This window comes from Pavona decussata, unplaced genomic scaffold, assembly GCF_977016875.1.
Source record: "Pavona decussata unplaced genomic scaffold, jaPavDecu1.1 SCAFFOLD_90, whole genome shotgun sequence".
Taxonomy (NCBI): domain Eukaryota; kingdom Metazoa; phylum Cnidaria; class Anthozoa; order Scleractinia; family Agariciidae; genus Pavona; species Pavona decussata.
In genome coordinates, this window is record NW_028145507.1 from 347,804 (window position 1) to 366,644 (window position 18,841).

At 38.3% G+C, this 18,841-nt stretch overlaps 2 protein-coding genes across 2 annotated transcripts; one reads left to right on the forward strand and one right to left on the reverse strand.

Annotated features, from left to right (window-relative positions):
• LOC146474293 (excitatory amino acid transporter 1-like) lies at window positions 1–14,162 on the forward strand. Its single transcript, XM_085117182.1, has 7 exons — window positions 1–856; window positions 4,205–4,247; window positions 5,551–5,840; window positions 7,149–7,382; window positions 8,407–8,601; window positions 9,175–9,309; window positions 10,309–14,162. Exons 1-7 carry the CDS (start codon window positions 372–374, stop codon window positions 10,517–10,519), a joined length of 1,593 nt encoding a protein of 530 aa, XP_084973308.1. The 5' UTR covers window positions 1–371; the 3' UTR covers window positions 10,520–14,162.
• On the reverse strand, window positions 10,796–18,829 carry LOC146474294 (uncharacterized). The gene is made up of 3 exons (XM_085117181.1): window positions 17,421–18,829; window positions 15,681–15,935; window positions 10,796–15,255 (listed from the first exon to the last, which is right to left on the reverse strand). The coding sequence occupies exons 1-3, from the start codon at window positions 18,772–18,774 to the stop codon at window positions 14,981–14,983; spliced, it is 1,884 nt and encodes a 627-aa protein (XP_084973307.1). The 5' UTR covers window positions 18,775–18,829; the 3' UTR covers window positions 10,796–14,980.
• Between the last annotated feature and the right edge of the window lie 12 nt (window positions 18,830–18,841).

The following is an 18,841-nucleotide window of genomic DNA, read 5'->3' on the forward strand; positions in this document are numbered from 1 at the left end:
TATTATTGGAAAGCTTGAGAACGCGCGCGGAAATAGCCTGCAACTGGGGGGATTTTTAGCGCACCGCACGGAAATGCGACTCGATTTGTTTTGCTTATTTCTTTCTGATGAAGAAAGGTCAAGAAACATGAAGAAACAATTTGTATTAAAATACATTTCCTTCACAACAAACCCTTGTTCCTCGTCACGTGTTCTGCGTCTCCACGATGTTATTGGCTTCTATCCAATCAAATTGTTCGTGATCGAGATCCAGTTGGAAAAGGATCGATAAACAGCTTGCTTTGTTGGCTCCACTTTGTATTTGCCCTTGGTTTTACATCTCTAGCTTGGTCTGTAACCAATTCACAACTGTACAGTCCCTTTCAAGAAGAATGGCAAAAGGCGCAGGTCATGGTCGATTCAAGGGCGACAGCAAGTGTGGCCGTTGCTGTAGCGCTTTCAGTCGTAGGGTACGCACCGATCTCCTGCTTGTTCTGATTGTAATCGGCGTTATAATTGGTTTTGTGATCGGAGCTCTTGTAAACGGCCCAGTGAATGACATTGAAGAGGTCGAAGATAAGAAGACTGTTTTAATGTTGATTGGGTTTCCCGGAGAGCTCTTCATGAACATGTTGAAAATGTTGATCCTTCCCTTGATCGTGGCCAGCCTGATTTGTGCTTTAGCGGCCTTAGATGCGAAAGCTACCGGTCGTGTTGGAAGGCGAGCTCTGGTTTATTACTTTTCGACTACCATCTTGGCTGTGATTCTAGGAATCGTGTTGGTGGTGAGCATTCGACCGGGAAACACCACTACAGATAAGGGAAATAAGGAAGTTGAACCTTACAGAACTTTGGATGCCTTTTTAGATCTCATCAGGTAAGCTAATGAGTTTAGTCAAATGTACATCCGGAAAGAATTTAAACTAAATTTAAGTTTTACTGATTGTAAATTGCTAAATTCCCAAACAATAACAAGTACATTTTCTTGTACACGTGTAACATCGCACCTTCCCTTCGTGTTTATTTACTTTCGTGTCAGTCCCGATTTCGAAACTGATATATTTCGTCATATGAGCTGAAGCGCACTTAAAGACTGTCATGTTTGTATAATTTTATGAATTAATCTTTCCTTCTCGCCCTGCATGTATTGACTTTTATGTCTTTAATAACAACATGGTGGGAGATTATTCCGGAGATTTATATTGACACAAGTGCCGCGCCCTGTTTACATTCAATCAAAACATGGCAAAGGTCAACTCAGTTTGTATGATTTCACGTTCCAGTTAAGTATCTGCTCGCAAACAAGTTCTGCATAGCCCCATCACTACTTATACAGACACCACTGTCATACTAACCCTCTTCCAAAGATGGTAAATGCGAATAGTTTCAGTCGCAAAAGTATATATAATTATGCAATGAACTGTGTAAAACTCGCATTTTGATTGGTCTAGAGGAGTGTGTGATTAGAGTATAGACGCACGATTGACGTCATCGAGTGGTGTGACCGGTGCACGTGATCAGAGTCTAGAGTCCAGCCAGAGTGACTGGTCAACAAAGTTTTGCAAACTGTTTTTGCGAGTAGCGGACAAACACAGGCAAATTTTCGCAGGAAAGGAAAGCTGCCCAATAAAAAATTGGACAAAGACCGTTGAGAGTGACCTCAACCAGGATAAAAAAGCTAGAACTTTGTTGTGACGTGAAAAGGAAGCAAATAAGTATTTGTCGAAATATGTCGCCGATAGAAATCCGGTAATGGCGAGTAATCGATTACAAATCGCAGTGAAGCGACTAACATGCTAGCGCTGTAATATTTTGGGGTCAGGAATAAAGGTTAGTTTTGAAAATATTGTTACTGAAATTCTTTCAGATTATACTCTAATTTAGACGATCACAACTGCATGTGTGTAGTAGTCAAAAACTGAGTGTGCTGGAAAGTTTTTGACTCAGCTCAGGCAACGCGATGCTCGCTCGCGAAATGTGTTGAAATGTCTTGGTTATTGTATAAAACAAATAGATTCCATTTTGCCGTGGGTCTGTACTCTGATAACGCACAGAGGACGTCAAAACGTGGTGAGAACATCAGTCACGCTACGAGCCACACTTCTTTGTTCTCACCACGTTTTGACGTCATCTGTGCGTTATCAGAGTACAGACGCAAGGCAAAATGGAATCTATTTGTTAAATAATGTATGGGGCTGTGCGGAAATCTTGCTTCTGGTCTTGTAATAAAGAAATATAAAGGCAAGTAAGTTTCCTTTTTCATAAAAAAATTTTCAAAGTGGTGTTAAAGTGTTTCTTTGGCACAAGTGGTAAATTCCCACCCACTCTGAGCTGCTACGGCACAGCTCAGTTAACACTCACTCATAAGCCTTGCACAGAAATCACACTGCTACACATTTGCACATCTGCGGTGATGCAGGGCTATGCCCTTTGCAGATTATATAATTAGAATTAGTATAAATCCACTAGTGTTCTATCACGAATGCTGTTCTCTGATTGGCTACGCTACTCGCTATCTATTCTTTGATAGATAGTGAGTAGCGTTTCAACAAAATGGCGGCCACTTTGTCGCGTTTGCGTGTCTGCGATGAGGATAGTTTAATTGTTTAGTTTTGAACGACTAGTAGATTTATACTAAAACAATTAGATTATTTGCTCTCGATTTCTATGCATGGTAGCTGATTCAGGCTGCGCCCTCATCAGCTATCATGCCATAGAAATCTCAAGCTCATAATCTAATTGTTAATTAGAAAGCCAAACACATGCTGAACAGCGAGTGGTTACAGCTAGGTGCTTTTTACATCCTCAAATTGGAGATGGGACCATCTGATTTTTACATAGTCACCCAAACCACATGTTCATCAAATTATTTACAGATATCAGAGGAAAGGCAGCACCTTCTCCTCAGTTATTTAAGACCCTGAGATTAAGTCCAGCTGGGACTCAAACTGTGACCTCCCACTCAGTATTATGTTGCTCTAGTAACTGACCTGACAGGGCAGTAGTTAGTAAGAAACAACATGAAAAGACCGGATGCAAAAGCAGATGGAAAGTGATAACTTTTTTTTGATTCTTTTCCAGTTTCTGATTCGGGTTCCGTTTCTTCGGTGATTGTTCTGTGGGTTGGGGAGCGGTCCCTGGGCTTTAGGTTTCTGTGGCATTTGTCAAGGCAGCATTGGCCGTTTTTATGCTAGAGACGTTAAGGTCATCAAGATACATTTAACGTCTGAGACGTTAAAGCCGTCTGGTATAAAAACGGGACGCATAAAAGTAGACCTAAGCTCAACTTCACTCCACTTTCTGCCCCGAGACTCCTTCAAGTTCTTCTTGGCCGCCATACATGTTGTTTAAGGGCTAAGCCTCGATTTCTAACTCGTGCCAGTCGTCTGTGGACAAGTCAGGGCTAAATGCGTCCCAGTAAGGGTGTCTCGTTTTTATACTAGATCCATTTAACGGCTGAGATGTTAAAGTCGTCTGTTAAGTGCGTCTAAACGATGCACTTAACTAAAGACGTTAAAGTAGTCAGACGTCAAATGCGTCTGTCTTATTTACCGTTTTTATACTAGTCGTTAAAGTCGTCTCCAGACGACTTTAACGTCTCTAGCATAAAAACGGCCATTGATAAGTACATGTTTTATTCTGGCGAAGGGATAAGAGCTATTACAAATATGCCCTAGATCTTGAAGAGCTTACTGCATTCTGGAAAAACTCATTTAGCAAATGTTCTCTCCGTAATGTAACCTCTGCTTCAAGGAGCATTGCTCTCCTGGAAAGTTGCTTTTGAGTGCTTGGTCATCCAAAAAATTGTTATCCTGTATGAATCTCTTGGATTACAGTCAAACCTCTTTATTACGGACACCAAGGGGACAGGAATAAGTGTCCGTATTATAGAGGTGTCCGTTTTAGAGAGGTAGGCTTTATGTGGATAATTTCAGTCTCTCAGGGACCAAGTCAGTGAACTGTCCGTAAATTATAGAGAGGTGTCCATATTATAGAGGTGTCTGTAAGGAGAGGTTCCACTGTATTTGTCTCCAGTTTGATTTTGCCTGAACCTGCAGGGGCATGTTTTGTCTACACACTTGGGTTGCCTGCAGGTGATGAACCATGAGATAGTCAACACCACTTACCTTCAATATAATCTATTATCAGCATATGCTAACCACTTTGATACATGTATTTCATCATCTGGATTCCTCATAAGATATTTATTGTTTTCTTTTATTAGGAGCTGCTTTCCCAGCAACATTGTTGCAGCAACTTTTCAGCAGGTATAGTGATTAGATCTGACCCCTTCATGTTAAACTACATAGACAAGTAGGGTATGTTTTGGAAGCCTTCTTGTACAAGCTTTGGTGAAAGAAGCATCAGGGCATCACATATTCGTGCATGATAAACTGAGCTAAACTGACTCAGGTAGCAGTATAGGGAGAAATGCAAAAGAAAAAAGGTAAAGGAAAAATGAAAATGAAAAAATGAAATTATACATGAAGTTAATGTTCTGCCCACTTTAGATTGTGTACAGTGACCTACAGTGTTTGCTGTGAGCCACACTGATTGTACATTGTAGTAACATAACTTGTTTGTTTTGAATACAAATGCATTAAGTATATTTTTGGAGCTCTTTCAAAAAGCCAGTGGCGAGGATCAGTATTGGAAAGATTTAGAATCACGTTTATCGCAAGAATGAGATTCGCATTTGTTTTCTTGAGAAAATTAGTACACAGATGAGATACTACAAAACAATTCTGATCTTTGATGTTAATGCAAACCTACCCAATTTTACTGAGAAACTGAAAACAGTGAGTGGCTGTGAACTGTAGGGTAAACAATATTGGTCACATGGTCATTTCCTCTGTTTGCCGTAGACGTAATTCTTAATCTTTCTCAATAATAGTTTATTGCAAGTTACACCTTTTCCATTGACAAGAGCATTTTCTTTGCTAGTAGCTAGTATGAAAACAGAATAAGCTGTGAGGCAAACTGTCAGCGGATTTGTAACTAGTTTGTTTGACACTAGTTAAACAGATAGATTGTTTTCATTCAAATGGATTTCCACTTCAGTTTGTCTGTTAACATGAACTAAACCGAGAGTTTCTCTCTGGATGGAGAATTTGTCTGTTAATTTACCCATATTTAAAGAAGTACAGTCGTGAATAATTAAGGCTTTGTCCAAGCTCATCCAGACAGACTGTCCAATCTTAGTACAAATTCAGCCAATGTCTAGCTAGCTGAATCATTTTTGAAGATAATTCTCTTTTGATGGTAGTTTTTGACATGGACCTGGTCTGTTCGTGGTCCATTTCACGGGATTGTTCATGTCGCCATACATAGATTAATTTTTAGATTGTCTTATTTCTGTATATATTAAATTAAACAACTTTTTTTTAATCCCTTGAGTGCTGCCTTGCAAGGGTCTGAGTGTCCCATTCATATGCATGCCTTAATCCCTTTTGGGCAACCTTTTTGAAATATTTTAGTATGTATTTATCTGTACCATTCATATCTGTGTGTATTGCCCAATAAAGTTTGATAGAACATTGCTTAAGTGTGCTGTAAAATAATATCTTTCAGAAAAAAACAAAATATGCCGATCCTGATGACAAAGTGGTTTATATCAACAAAACAATCAATGCAACAACTGGTAACTTCACACTAGTGGAGAAAGTCATACCAGGTTCCAAGACTGTGCCAAATGGAGTCAAGGTTGATCCAAAAGGTTCTATAAATGTCTTGGGACTTGTCGTGTTTTCTATTGTGTTTGGAATTGTTTTGGGAAGGATTGGTGAGCGAGGGATGCCCCTGAAAGCTTTCTTTGAGGCTCTGAATGAAGTGATCATGAAGATGGTAGCTCTTGTCATGTGGTGAGTTTAATACATAGTGATCATGATCAACATAGTTTTTATAAACTGAAGTAGATGGCAAACATTGCATTAATCTTTGCAGGGCGGTGACCCTTGTCTTTATTCCCTTGTTTTGTATACTTCATCAATCAAGTACTGATATTGCGAGGACAATTAGATGCTGTTTAGATCATTGTTAGGAAATTCGAGAAACCACAACAGCAACATCAGCAAAAACTTTGCTTACAAATATAAGCGCTCATTACTTGACTTCTACTACTTCACAATTATTCCAACTATCAAGTAAGAGAATAGGTGGAAACAGCATTCAAATTGGGACAGAGTGAAAAATTTACCATCATATACTCATGTTGTCCACAAAACCTTAAATTTGGTCATTTCACATTCTTGTTTGGCCGAGTACGGCGAAGAAATGTACCAAAATTTATACCACACACGAAGGGCCTTTGTTTTTCTCATTAACTGCTATTGTTTTGTGGCGTTCTCATTGCTGTTGCCCTAGTAGCTTCTTAAACTCCTTGTAATTAGAGCACAAAGGATAATGAATGCCACTATGTGGATATTCACACTGAGAAACAATTAAGCGTCTGAAATTCATCAGGGGTCCAAACCAATTTGGAAATTAAACCATCCTTTATAGACAAGAAACTTTGCTCCACTTTCACTATCTTTCTTCACCCAGGTGAATATTAACTGAGTACTAGCAATGTATTGCTGGGGATTATAACCTGGCTGTGATGTTGCAGAATCCAATCCATGGTGGAATATGTATGCAAAGTGGTCGTGTCACGATCTATGTTGAGTGGCCTGACATGGGCCACCCGTGGTTTGTGTGCGACTTTCTTGGTTGTTATCTTCCTTGGAGCAAAACACCTAATTAACGTTCAAAGGATGGAAAGACAACAAAATTACATCTATCCTCGTTGTGCTCACAGTTTCTCTTTTTATCTATATGTGTAAAAAAAAAAAAAAATCTGGGACGTTTACTGCTAACGCCAAAAAACCCCAGAAAATCTGATTGCATACATAAATGGTACAGTTGTTCCATTTGGAACATTTCTCAATCTGAAATTATGGGCTCCTGGTGGAAGGGATGCACTTTTACTGCTCCTTTAGGGATTTCCAGTTGATTTTGATTCATTTTGTGTGTTATCCATCTTCTGTTGAGACAAGCTAAAATCATTTTCATATTTATTATAAAACTTACCAATCAGGTGGTCTGTGTAAATGGTAATAATGCCCCTGTTTTCCAAGCATATCCATTTCAGAGGGAGTTGACTCTGTTTTTTATGTCAATCTTTGTTTTAGGGTTTCACCACTTGGTATTTGCAGTTTGATAGCAGCCAAAGTGGCAGCTATGGAGGACATCGCCGAGTCATTAAACATGGTGGGCCTTTACATGGCGACTGTGATATCCGGCCTGCTTATCCACGCCTTCATCATAATACCTCTGCTGTATTTAATAGTGGCACGTAAAAATCCTCTGAGGTATTACGTAGGTTTGAGGGATGCCATTATTACAGCCTTCGGAACATCATCAAGGTGGGTAATTGCATGAAGTACAGGTACAGGGGTTACCAATAACACGCGACCTACGGCATTCAAAAGAGTCGGATAAAGTTGCGTTTTGGTGGACGTCAATCAAAGAAAAGTCGTTGAAATTACTTTGAATTCTGACAAGATTCCAAGGTAATACTGCAAGGGACTAAGAATTTTACCTCGCTAAGAGATAGCAAACTTTATCTAAATTGATTCTCCAGCTAGATCAAGCGCAGATAAAAGGTATTTTTGAATTAAAAAAATTTGATTTTCACTGCACGTGATAATTTGCTCACTTGCACGCATCGCTGTTTTAATTGTCAGGTGTAGCGATTTCAAATGTTTCATAAAAAAATACGGCTTCGTCTCAGCAATGCGCATTTACATTGACTATCCGTCAGCGGATAAAACTGTCAATTTCTTTGTTCTGTTGCCTTGAAATGTTCTCATAATTCAAAACAATTTCAACGGCTTTTCTTTGATTGACGTCCACCAAAACGCAACTTTATCGGAGTCTTTTGAAGGCGATAGGTCGCGTGTTATTGGTAACCGCTGTAAAACCTGTGTGTAAGAACCTACATTTTTTCAAGTCTGGCAAAATAGATTCTTGTATTTTGGGGTAGTTATTGGTAATTTAGGATAAGTAGGTTCTTAGTAAGGTCCAGGAAAATAAATAAACTTGGGTTTGGTCTATAAATATAAGCTACAGTAAGAACTGCAACAATACATAATTAATATACAGTATGTACCTTGCAAACCTCCTTTATGCAAGGTCCATGAAGACAATTACAGTCTGTACTTTATATAAACCCGTTTTGTTGTAGAAATTAATAGTTTTATTTGAAATTACAGTTTGTTATTTTCTTGTAAATATTATATAAGTTTGCAATCTCTACGTCAAACTCCTTGGTTAAATGTTTATCACGATTCAACTGTTACCCACATGTATTTTGGAGAGAGACCATCAGATTGAGCTTTAGACATCAGATTTTTCGCATTATTCATTGTTTTGTTTTAATTTCCTTAGTTCTGCAACTCTGCCGACCACCATGCGGTGCCTTGAAGTGCATAACAACGTTGATGTTCGTATCAGCCGTTTTGTTCTGCCTCTTGGTGCCACTGTCAACATGGATGGAACGGCTTTGTATGAAGCTGTTGCTGCTGTGTTCATTGCACAAGCCAATGGAATTACCTTGAATGTTGGAGAGCTAATAACCACATGGTAAGGATAAATTGTAAGCAACTGTCTGTTATTCATGCAGCATCATTCAATTTTTTGTCTGTTACATTGAAACCCCATGCCAAATATTTCTAGTATCTTGAAATCAGTAGTTTTTCCCTTGCATATTTTCAGATTTATAAGAGTCATTCCTGATACTTGAGACTAAGGTGGTGTTTTAGAACATGTCCATACCCCTCCCATGAAAGGATTTTTGGTTTGGTCCTCGTCACCTCTGAAAATTTTAATTTTAATTAGCTTGCTACCTTCCTAAATAAAAGGTTGGGTTTTTTTTAAAGAACCCCCCCCCCCCCCTGAACTTTCCAGTTAGTTTCCATGGAGGGGTATGGATATTATCTGGAACCGCACATTTTACCAAACTGTTTACCACTGCCAAACCTTCTCCTAGTAACTGTGGCCACCTGACTCCACATGCTCCTCCATGTTTTCTTGACCCACCAATTGATCCATATTTCACAGTTGGAGGAACCTCACTGAAATGTCCACAGTCTGCCCCAGTTTACTAAACTGTCAATGAGCTGTTCATGTCAGTGTCTAATTGCTACTTGTTTTTAGCTTCACAGCCACTGCAGCATCTATTGGTGCTGCTGGGATTCCACAAGCAGGCCTGGTTACCATGGTACTTGTTCTTCAAGCAGTCAATCTACCCACTGATGACATTGGACTCATCTTAGCTGTCGACTGGTTTTTGTAAGTAACTTGTAAGATTTCTTATTGATCCCAGATGCCCCTATAAATAGCTCAAAGTTCAGCTGGATCTATGCTTTTCCAGAAGGTGGCAAAATATCAAGATCAAGATTCGCATATGAATGTTGTGGTTCAATTTTATGCTTGGTTTAAATTTTTTTACCGTTGTTTGAAATTCATTATCATACATTGCCAAATTACCCATGAACAATTGAAGGGGTGTGCAAAATAAGGCCCTAAGTGACTTTTGATGTAAGGCCAAATTCTCATTTTGTTTCACTAGCAGACACAAGGCAATTTGGAAGGAGAATCTAGCAATTTATCAGAAGTCACTTAGGGCTATTTTCCAGGCATCCCTTCAATTAGAGACTGGGGACAAGTTTTTTAAAATTTTCATTTAATCAGAGATTGGAGTCTGTCACAAGAAAGGTCACATTAAGATTAGTTGGTTTACTTTTTTTTTTTTTGTGATCTTTCTGGTGATAGGGTTCATTTCTTCATGACGCAATTTGAACAATGTATAAACTAGAGCCCAGTCCCTTTATGAACCTCTAAATGGGCAATAGGAAGATAAAATTTAAACCACAGCATATGCATGCGCGAATCTTGATATCTATATACAAATCTAAAATGAAAGAAAAGAAAAACAGAACATGGTGACCATTGTCTGATTATCATTCTTGTGGACAATATGATCAGTTGAGTTGAACTTGCAAAGTCATGATTGAATTTCATTCACCTGTGATATAATACTTCTTTTGAGAAATGAATGTTCACTCTCAATATTATTACCATTGTTTTGATCGACAACTAAATGCTAATTGAAGATGACATTGTTGCTGACGTGGTATACTGACTGATTGAAATTAAAAGTATTTTTATTTATTTATCTATTTATTTACAAAACTCCTACCTTCACTTCCAATTTCAAATTTTGAATTTGTTCTCACATGTATTAATTTGAAACAGTGTAATAAACAATAGTTGTATTATTTTTTTTAGGGATCGTATTCGTACTGCTGTTAATGTCGTTGGTGATGCATTTGGGGCTGGTATAGTTGAACACCTTTCACGTAATGATTTGATGTCCATGGATTTCACCGCACGAGAAGATGCTGTGCCTTTGGAGCCATTTGAGCGATACACACCCAAGCAGGAGGATGGTAATGAAGTACGAGCAAGCGATGCTTCCTTGAGAGCAACCAACTTCTAAACAATGAACTGTCCAGGAATACCTAAGGCAGAGTTTCCTTGATTGAGCATCTTCTTGAGGGATTGGGGGGAGGGGTATTTCTTGGAGTTTCTGGTTGTCTGAATTCGCTATTTTGGAACAGAAAACTTTGTTTTCCATATCTGTTAATTTCAGAGCTGAGGACTGTCTCTCAAAAGGCTTGATAGCTTACTGAGCCCAATAAATATTTCTCAAATCCATTTTTATTGATTGGTAGTAAATAATTGAATCTCCTTCCTGGGATATTGTGCATATTAATTAGTTTTTAGGCCCAGTAAGTTTACAGTCCCCAATAATTACCCATCTTCCAGTCCCCACCCTAACCTTACCCCCAAGCAATTAAATTCACACCATTTTTTCCCCAGACCCAATGTTTGTCTCTCTTCTGGTAAATCACACTTTTTGTGCGAAAATAAAAAGAGATCATTATTTTTACGCTCTTGGGGTTTTGTTCATACCAAAATAGCAAAATTCCCCACCCCACCCCACTAGCACTCTTCCTTGGCTAAGTGCCAATACCTGTAATAAACTCTTCCCTGTACAGAGCAGAGAGAAAGCAAGTACAGCTGTAGGTTGTTAGAAAAGGAATACAGTCAAAATTGTTATGGCTGCCTTTGGATGCTAAATCAAGGAAAACCAGCACTGGTTAAAAAAATATGGTAGAGCTAATTTTCATACACGGGTTTATACTAATAGCGTTACAGTTGAGTAGAGTAGTCAATAAGGGTAGAATGATGTATCTTGGCAGTATTTGAACACGTCAAGGAGAAGTTCGACTTCTTGCCTTGTTGAAGATCAACAAGGTAGTCTTGGAATCTTTGGTGCATCACATCTTTCAAAGACTTTAAAGCCTCCAAAGTTGAGGTACTGAATATGATGAATATTCAATATTCATTGTATTGAATATGATGGTGATGCAACATCTAGGTTTCTGCAATCAGGTATTGTAAGGTATCTTATGTGCCTTGAATCTCTATTGCATTAACTTAAGTTTGTTAACATATACTGTAGCCTACAGCAAAATTACGAAAGAAAGGTAGAGTTCACGGTCAGCCCAAAATAAATTATGAATAGACCATTCTGTTTGCACATTTATAATGTAAAATATTTCAACTGTCTTTTGTTTGCCGTCAAGTCTACAAGCACTGAGGATAATGATAATTATAACAGTTTGGTTTTACTTACTATTTAATTATTATTGTCAGTGATACACATTTTCTATGGGCCATGCCAAGCAAAAAGCCTGGGATGTTATCCCAAATGAGATAATTCTACAAAAAATGGTCTGCCTTTTAGAAACAAATCCTGCCAATTCTGTGGCTATACCGGATTAGCAATAATTGCTAATCCGGTATGGCTACAAAATTGGCAGGATTTGCTTCTAAAAGTGGCCAAATTGATACTGTTTTTTGGGGGAAAGTATTTTCAATTGGAGTGTTGCCATTTCGGAGAAAAATCAATTGTCTTAAGTGTCTTGAACTGTCTGTCTTTACGTAGCTATAAATGACAGCAAATTTCTTTTGTGATGTCCCATCTCATTTGACATGGCCCTTTTTACATACTGTAAAATGTAACATACCGGTTGTTATTATGGCAGTCAAGGGTTTGACACTTTATCCTGGTAAGAAATAAAAACTTCATACTCAATGTTTACATGAAACATACCTTATTCATGGTAATTTCATTCTGAAAGCAAATACAGTCAACTCCCGTTATTGCGGACACACTCAGGGCCACGAGTTAGTGTCCTTAATAGCGAGAGTCCGTAATAGCAGGAATTTATTTCAGTCAAACGTCTGTGGGATTTAGCTGCTGTCTGTATTATCGGGCTGTTTGTAATAGTTAGGTGTCCACAAGGCGAGAGTTGGCTGTAGTTTAAAAAAGTGAAATGAAGAGCAAAATGACATAAATGGTCAAACTGCTTTTACATGATACCGGTATAGCCGGTTTTGGTATACAAACTGACACAGCTTATCAAGATAACATCCTTTCTGTATGACTACTTCTGATAAAAGATCTTTGTGCTTCAACATTCCTGTTGGAGGGCTCAGTGGAAAAAGGTGTGTAACTGAATAATGACTTGGCATAAAAATCCAGCTTTTTCCAATGTACAGTTTTACTTTCAACTGGTAGCAGTTTGTATTTTTAAAAGCATAGTTTTTGGCAAAGCTATTCAATTGATTTGGAACCACATTACTTTTTTATGGTACGACCATGGGCAGTCTGCATTCCAAATTGAAAACAATTGAGACAAATATTTTTTTATGCCAAGCTAGCCCAAATTATTAGTCACTTTTTCCTCATGTCCTTCAACTGGAACCATTGTGAAGTCATATGAGGTCATAAAAGTGTCATGTTCACACCCCCCTGGGGGCCATATTGCTTTTTGCATGTCACATTACAAGAACAAGATTTCAAGTTAACAGCAGTGTGCTTATGTGTATGCAAATTTGTCTTTGGAGTTTGAAGGGTAATTTAATATTAGTTTGGAGCTAACAGTAAACTATATATACATATGTATTGTAAACCTTGTATAGCATGCATGCAATAGCTAAGTTATTAGAATTTAACTGAACAGTTAAATAGTTTAAACTGCGAGTGCCAGTAGTTTGATTTTTCAGCAGGCTTACAACTAAAAGGGTAGAAAATCAATAACTAAAGGGAATTAAGTTTACTTAACTATCTTTGTTTGCATGCCTGACTTATGACAGATTCATGAAAAGAAATTTGTCATGTCAATCAAAATTAAATACGAGTTTCAAAATACACATGATTCATCCTGTAATACTGTCGGCCCAAGAAATTGTAGCATGTAAACTGGCATTTAGTGAGTTTATGCATCGCAAATGCAGAGAAAAGAGACGAAACCAGCTTTGACAGCTAATTCCAAACATTGTGGTGCTTTGTTTGAATTATTGCCTTCTTTTTGTTGTGTAAAGCATCATTGTAAGCAACCAGAAGTGGACATTTTAAACACACGATTGCATGATTTCAAAGGAAGAAATTATAAGCTACACAGTCATTCGTCATACAAGGACATTTTTCACTGCCCCGATGCATAAATTTGATATTTAGACGTAAGCAAATAGCTAGGAAGTTAGGGTAATCAAATGAATATAATCAATTTCACAAGCTACTGTAAAATAAGTAATTTCATAGTTGACTGACATGACCAGGGACATACTTGGCAATCCAGGGAAAGGTTAAAATTATGGATAAAGCACTTGAACAGTGTGTGATAACTGAGTGAGGGAAGCCATGGTGTTTTTGGCCAAACGTGATAATTTGCACGCAGAGTGGATTTTGCTATGTTTTGCTTGAACGTTAAATTACTAATGTTTTTGTTATTAATAGCAATGGCCATTGTGTCTAACATGCTGGCCATTTGATGTGGCAAAATCCTTCTAAATTTAGTCTGCTAGACCCAAAAATATGTTTGATGTGTAACATACAATCCACAGTGCATGCAAAAATTAGGTAAGGTTGGAATTTGAAGAAAAGCCTGAGATTTTAGTGTAAAATGTTTTCATCCATTTTAATTTTCCTTGTCTGATTGTATTCCAATGCATGTCACATGTAGAGAAGTGCTGTAGTTTGGTTTAATAAAATACTTATATATAAATGAGTGAAATGTCAAAATTTTGAAGTTGTCAGATTTACTTAATGGCAAAAGACTGAAGGCCTAACAATCATTATAAGTCTGAGAATTGCATAAGCCAAAGCGAGGGCTTATTGCTACTTGACACACAGAAAATGAGTCAGTAATCTACTTGCTAAAACGTTTAAAACCTGTCACTGCCATCTGCCTTAGAAAAAACACCTAAAGTAAACTGTTTCTGCATAATTACATGTCTATGTAAAATTTACACATGGAAGGTTACTGGATTTTGACATGAGGTAAACCCAATTTTTATAGCAAAGCTAACTTACTGACAACACATTCCCTGCCCTCATTCATATGACACAATGGCACCTGATAACCAGGAGATTGTAAACATAGTTCAAAACTCATTAATAATTCATAAGCCCATTGACCTATCAAATGGTCGATAATACATCACATGCAGTGACTTTATATAGATAAACCTCCTCCTTATTAATATGCGGTGTTTTATCAGCAGCTAAAACACTCCTCATTAGTATGTAGTGTTTTATCAGCTGATAAAACTCTCCGCATTAGAATGCGGTGTTTTTTTCGTATGCTACTTTCCAACGTTCACAAATTAAAGCATAATTGTTAATGAACTCTATTGACACACGCTTTTCCAGGAATGTTTTTGAAGCCGTTCAAAAAACTTGCAGCATGTGTTTTATCAGGTCTGAAACCACTCGGTTGTGCCTCATGGTTTTAAACCAGATAAAACACTCCTGATCATTTTTTAAACATTACTTAAATCTACAGAGTCCCTTGAGTAGATCTTGAGTGCAGATAGTAGATACTTTCTACTTTGAATTTCTGGGTTTCACCCAAGGATAAATCAATTCTCCTTTGGCCAATTTCTCCATAAGCTCAAGCCAGCTGTGCCTGTGAGCATCATGATCGGGGAACTCGTCTAACAACTTGCGGCATAACAGCTTGGTGATTGGGATGGGCTGATTATGGAGGGCCACACACACACAAGGTATGGGACCAACTACACCCTTAAAAACACATTGCAGTGAATTCAGCTCTCCTCCAGGCAAATCTACTGAGTCTAGCAATTCAAATGTCACACCTCCTACAATAAAAAAGACAGGAAATTAATGGCACAGCTTTTAAATGCACAACTGACTATAAAGTTCAGAATTAAATGAACAATGTTGATATACACTGCTGTCAGAAATCTTGATGAATATCTTGGAAATTTGATTTGAAACTTTCCTTTGGTTCTAAGCCTTTTTTCTCCAAGGTTCTAATTCACTCTAGCCATACAGTTCCCTAAAGACTTTGCCATTTAACCCTTTAAGCCCTAACAGTGATCAGCATCAAATTTCACCTTGTAATGTCAATGCTTATTCCACCCCTGAAGTCATGAGAATTTAGGATATGAGCACCCAAGGTAAAAATCCTGATATTTTAATACCTTCTCCCTAGTATTTTTTAAGAAAAGTATCGGGACAAGATACGAGAATTTGTTCTTTGAACGACAAAACGGTCATGTACCTGGTATCAAGTCTGGTCTGACACAGGCAATCATCAAAGGAAACAATGGAAGGTTGTTCATGGCATCAGTGGCTCTACTTATGACACCTTTAACAAACAACACCATGAGGCGAAGTATGGTAAACACAGCATAATACATTGCTGTGGTCGGCAACAGGAACAACAGAATTGTGAAACACATGGTACCCAGGAACAGCCTGTCTGCCTTGAATGGAACAGTGTCTACTTGATTCTTTTCAACATTCCATCTTCTACCTGATGAAAGAGTTTATAAAATACCATCATGAAGATAATTAATTGGACACAATGCATGTAATGTACAGGTGTATAAAAAACACCTTATTATTAAACTTTTATGAAAAGAAAACACACATACATCCTTGAATGTGCTAGTGGAAATCAAGAGTGCGAACGCAGAGGTATTTCTGGTGCTTCTCTCCAGCAGAGAGAAGTGACAGCAGGAAAATATGTCTGCATTCGGAGGCTAGTGGAAATCAGAAATTAAAGCACTGGAACATTTCCACTTGACTTTGGCATGCTAATAGCATATTATTGTGCAACAGCCAACAACCAAGATATTAAAAACAGATTTTTTAATGTCAAACCAACAGGTTTTCTTGTGACACACCAAAATTTCCTAGTCCTGTATTGATGCTTTTCTAATTATTAGCCTACCAGACCCATTTCTTGACAGAAGTTATTGGTGGTCAATGATTTTGAAGCTCTACTACTGTACTTCACTGACAGTGATCCTTAGTATGATTAGAAATCTGGGCTGGTTTGTTTGAAAGCCGATTAACGCTAATCCCTGATTAAAATATAACCGAGGTTTATATGTCGCTCGTTAAAAGTGTTTTTAAAGGCTAATTTTAAGCTAATGGTAAAGAAAGGTCTAAGTCAAACTAAAGGACAAAAATCTTTTGGAAGCATCCTTATTGATTACTAATTAAACTACTATCAAAGTTCACGGGCTTTGAACAACTCGGTCCTGATTATGCAAAGGAGGACCCTCAAACTTTCCCATCAAAGCCCCTTGTCTTACTGTCAGACCTTGTCATTTCATGATTGCTCTTACTGATTCAACAATACGCGTGACCAGTTTGACTCTACTGTTCCTCTTACAGTTCAGTCTACTGTACTTACTTTATTCTGCTGTTCTCTTCTCCTCTACTCTTTTACACTTGACTTACTGACTACTCCAACAAATCTACTCCAGTTTTCCCAACTAGATTCCATTCTACTCAACTTTACTCTAGTGTTCTCAAGGCTGGTTCACATGTGCGATGCAAGCGCAAATGGAATGAGACACAGATGTGCATTTCAGTATGCCAAGATGACGGCAATCTTGTTCCCAGAGTCCACGTTACTCTTGACCAGCAGTCAGGAAACAACGACTCTGGGAATGAGATTAAAGATGGCAGAGGAGGACACCATCTTGGTTTGAACATAAACTGTAGAGGCATGGAACAAGTATTTTTCATCTTGCGTTTGCGTTTACCTTTGGTTTGCTTTTCACACGAGTGAAATGCAAATGGACGCGCACAGAAATTAAAAATTTTCCATTTCTTGCATTGGCGCTTGCATTTGTGTTGTGGTAGTTCACACATGTGTTTGCTTGCACTTGGCTTGCATTTGTGTTTGCATTTGCATTGCTCGTGTGAACCAGCCCTTAACTCTTCTCTTCTTTGCTCCACTTTACTCCACTCAACTCTACTCCATTCTCCACTCTCCTCACCTCACCTGTAAAAAGCCTGAAGAGAGTGATCAACTTCTTCAGCTGGAAGTTGTACAGCCTTGCAGCATACACATAAAAGCAGTATATATGAAGTGTGATCACAGACAACAACTCTGAGATCAAGGATAATAGGAATGTCACTCCAAAGCAACCAGACATGATGATTAGACTCATAATAATCTGCAGATAAGGTTCAATACAACTAAGATAAATCTGCCAAAGGTAGATGTGATACAAGAAGAATGTGCTTAGGTATTCAGCAAGCTGTTTGTTGAGTTTCAAGCCAGCTGGGGCACCTTTCAACCAATCCAGCAATGCACTAAGGAATTCCACCACAGTGTCAGTCTTTTCCATCAAAAAACCAGTAGCATGGATGTTAAAGTCATTTGTAAAGATCCATAACACAATCAGAATTCCCAGGATAACATCAATGAACAATGCAGTAACTAAACTGCCAAACCATACCACTGGGAACACATCATGCATTTCTTTCCTACCATTGGCTTGTTGTGGAGAACTTCTTGATTCTGACAAATTCAAATCCTGTTCACCCTTCAGGCTTGTCGACTGTGTAACACACAAGCACAATGCCTTTACTTGACTAAAACGTACACAACACTGTGAAATGACAGCAGACAAACTTGACATAAACTTGACAATCTCTGCCACGATAGAATGCTTTCCTGTACTCCTTTGAGAAAACAGACCGCAAGCTTTCATCATTGCTGTCAAAACCAAGCTGAAGAAGAAATTGTCGCTACTGCAAGATGGCAAATCATCTTTGTTTACCACGCTTGTGATGATTCGATCTTCCTCTCTGCGAGATTTATTTAAAAGGTTAAGTACTTCAGAAAGTTCTGTGGATGGCACTTGTTCTTGGTACAGTGACTGTACCCAAAATTTACTGCTATTAACCCTTGTTTCGCTAGTTGTTAGAAAAGCATTTCCTGATGGCTGCGTGTATAAAACTATCACAGAGCCACTCAGTCTCAATTTGTCCCCCAAAAAGTAAATCTGAGGTACACGGTCGTTTCTTGATTGACGAACAATAATCATCCCCTCGGTTAATAAAGTTTCACGTGTCTGTACTGAAGCCAGTATTTCAGACTCTTCGTGATGTTCGTTGAGCCAAATACCAAGAACGGACAACGAAACTGAGTCGTTCTCACTCGAGAGATCAAAAATTCTTTTCAAATTTGTGGGCAAGTCGTTTGAGTTCAATGACCGACTGATAATTGCCACAGCAACGCAGATATTTTCCCGTTCTATCTTCCATCCTACGATGAAGCCACTATTGTCTGTAAGGCAATGGCGGGGAAAGAAGACTTTAGTTTTCTTCGTGAGCATGGAAGCCGCCATCTTGGAATTGGCAGATAAAAGATTGGTGACTAGACGAGTCCTTTTGCACGTGATCTGCCTCTGTAGT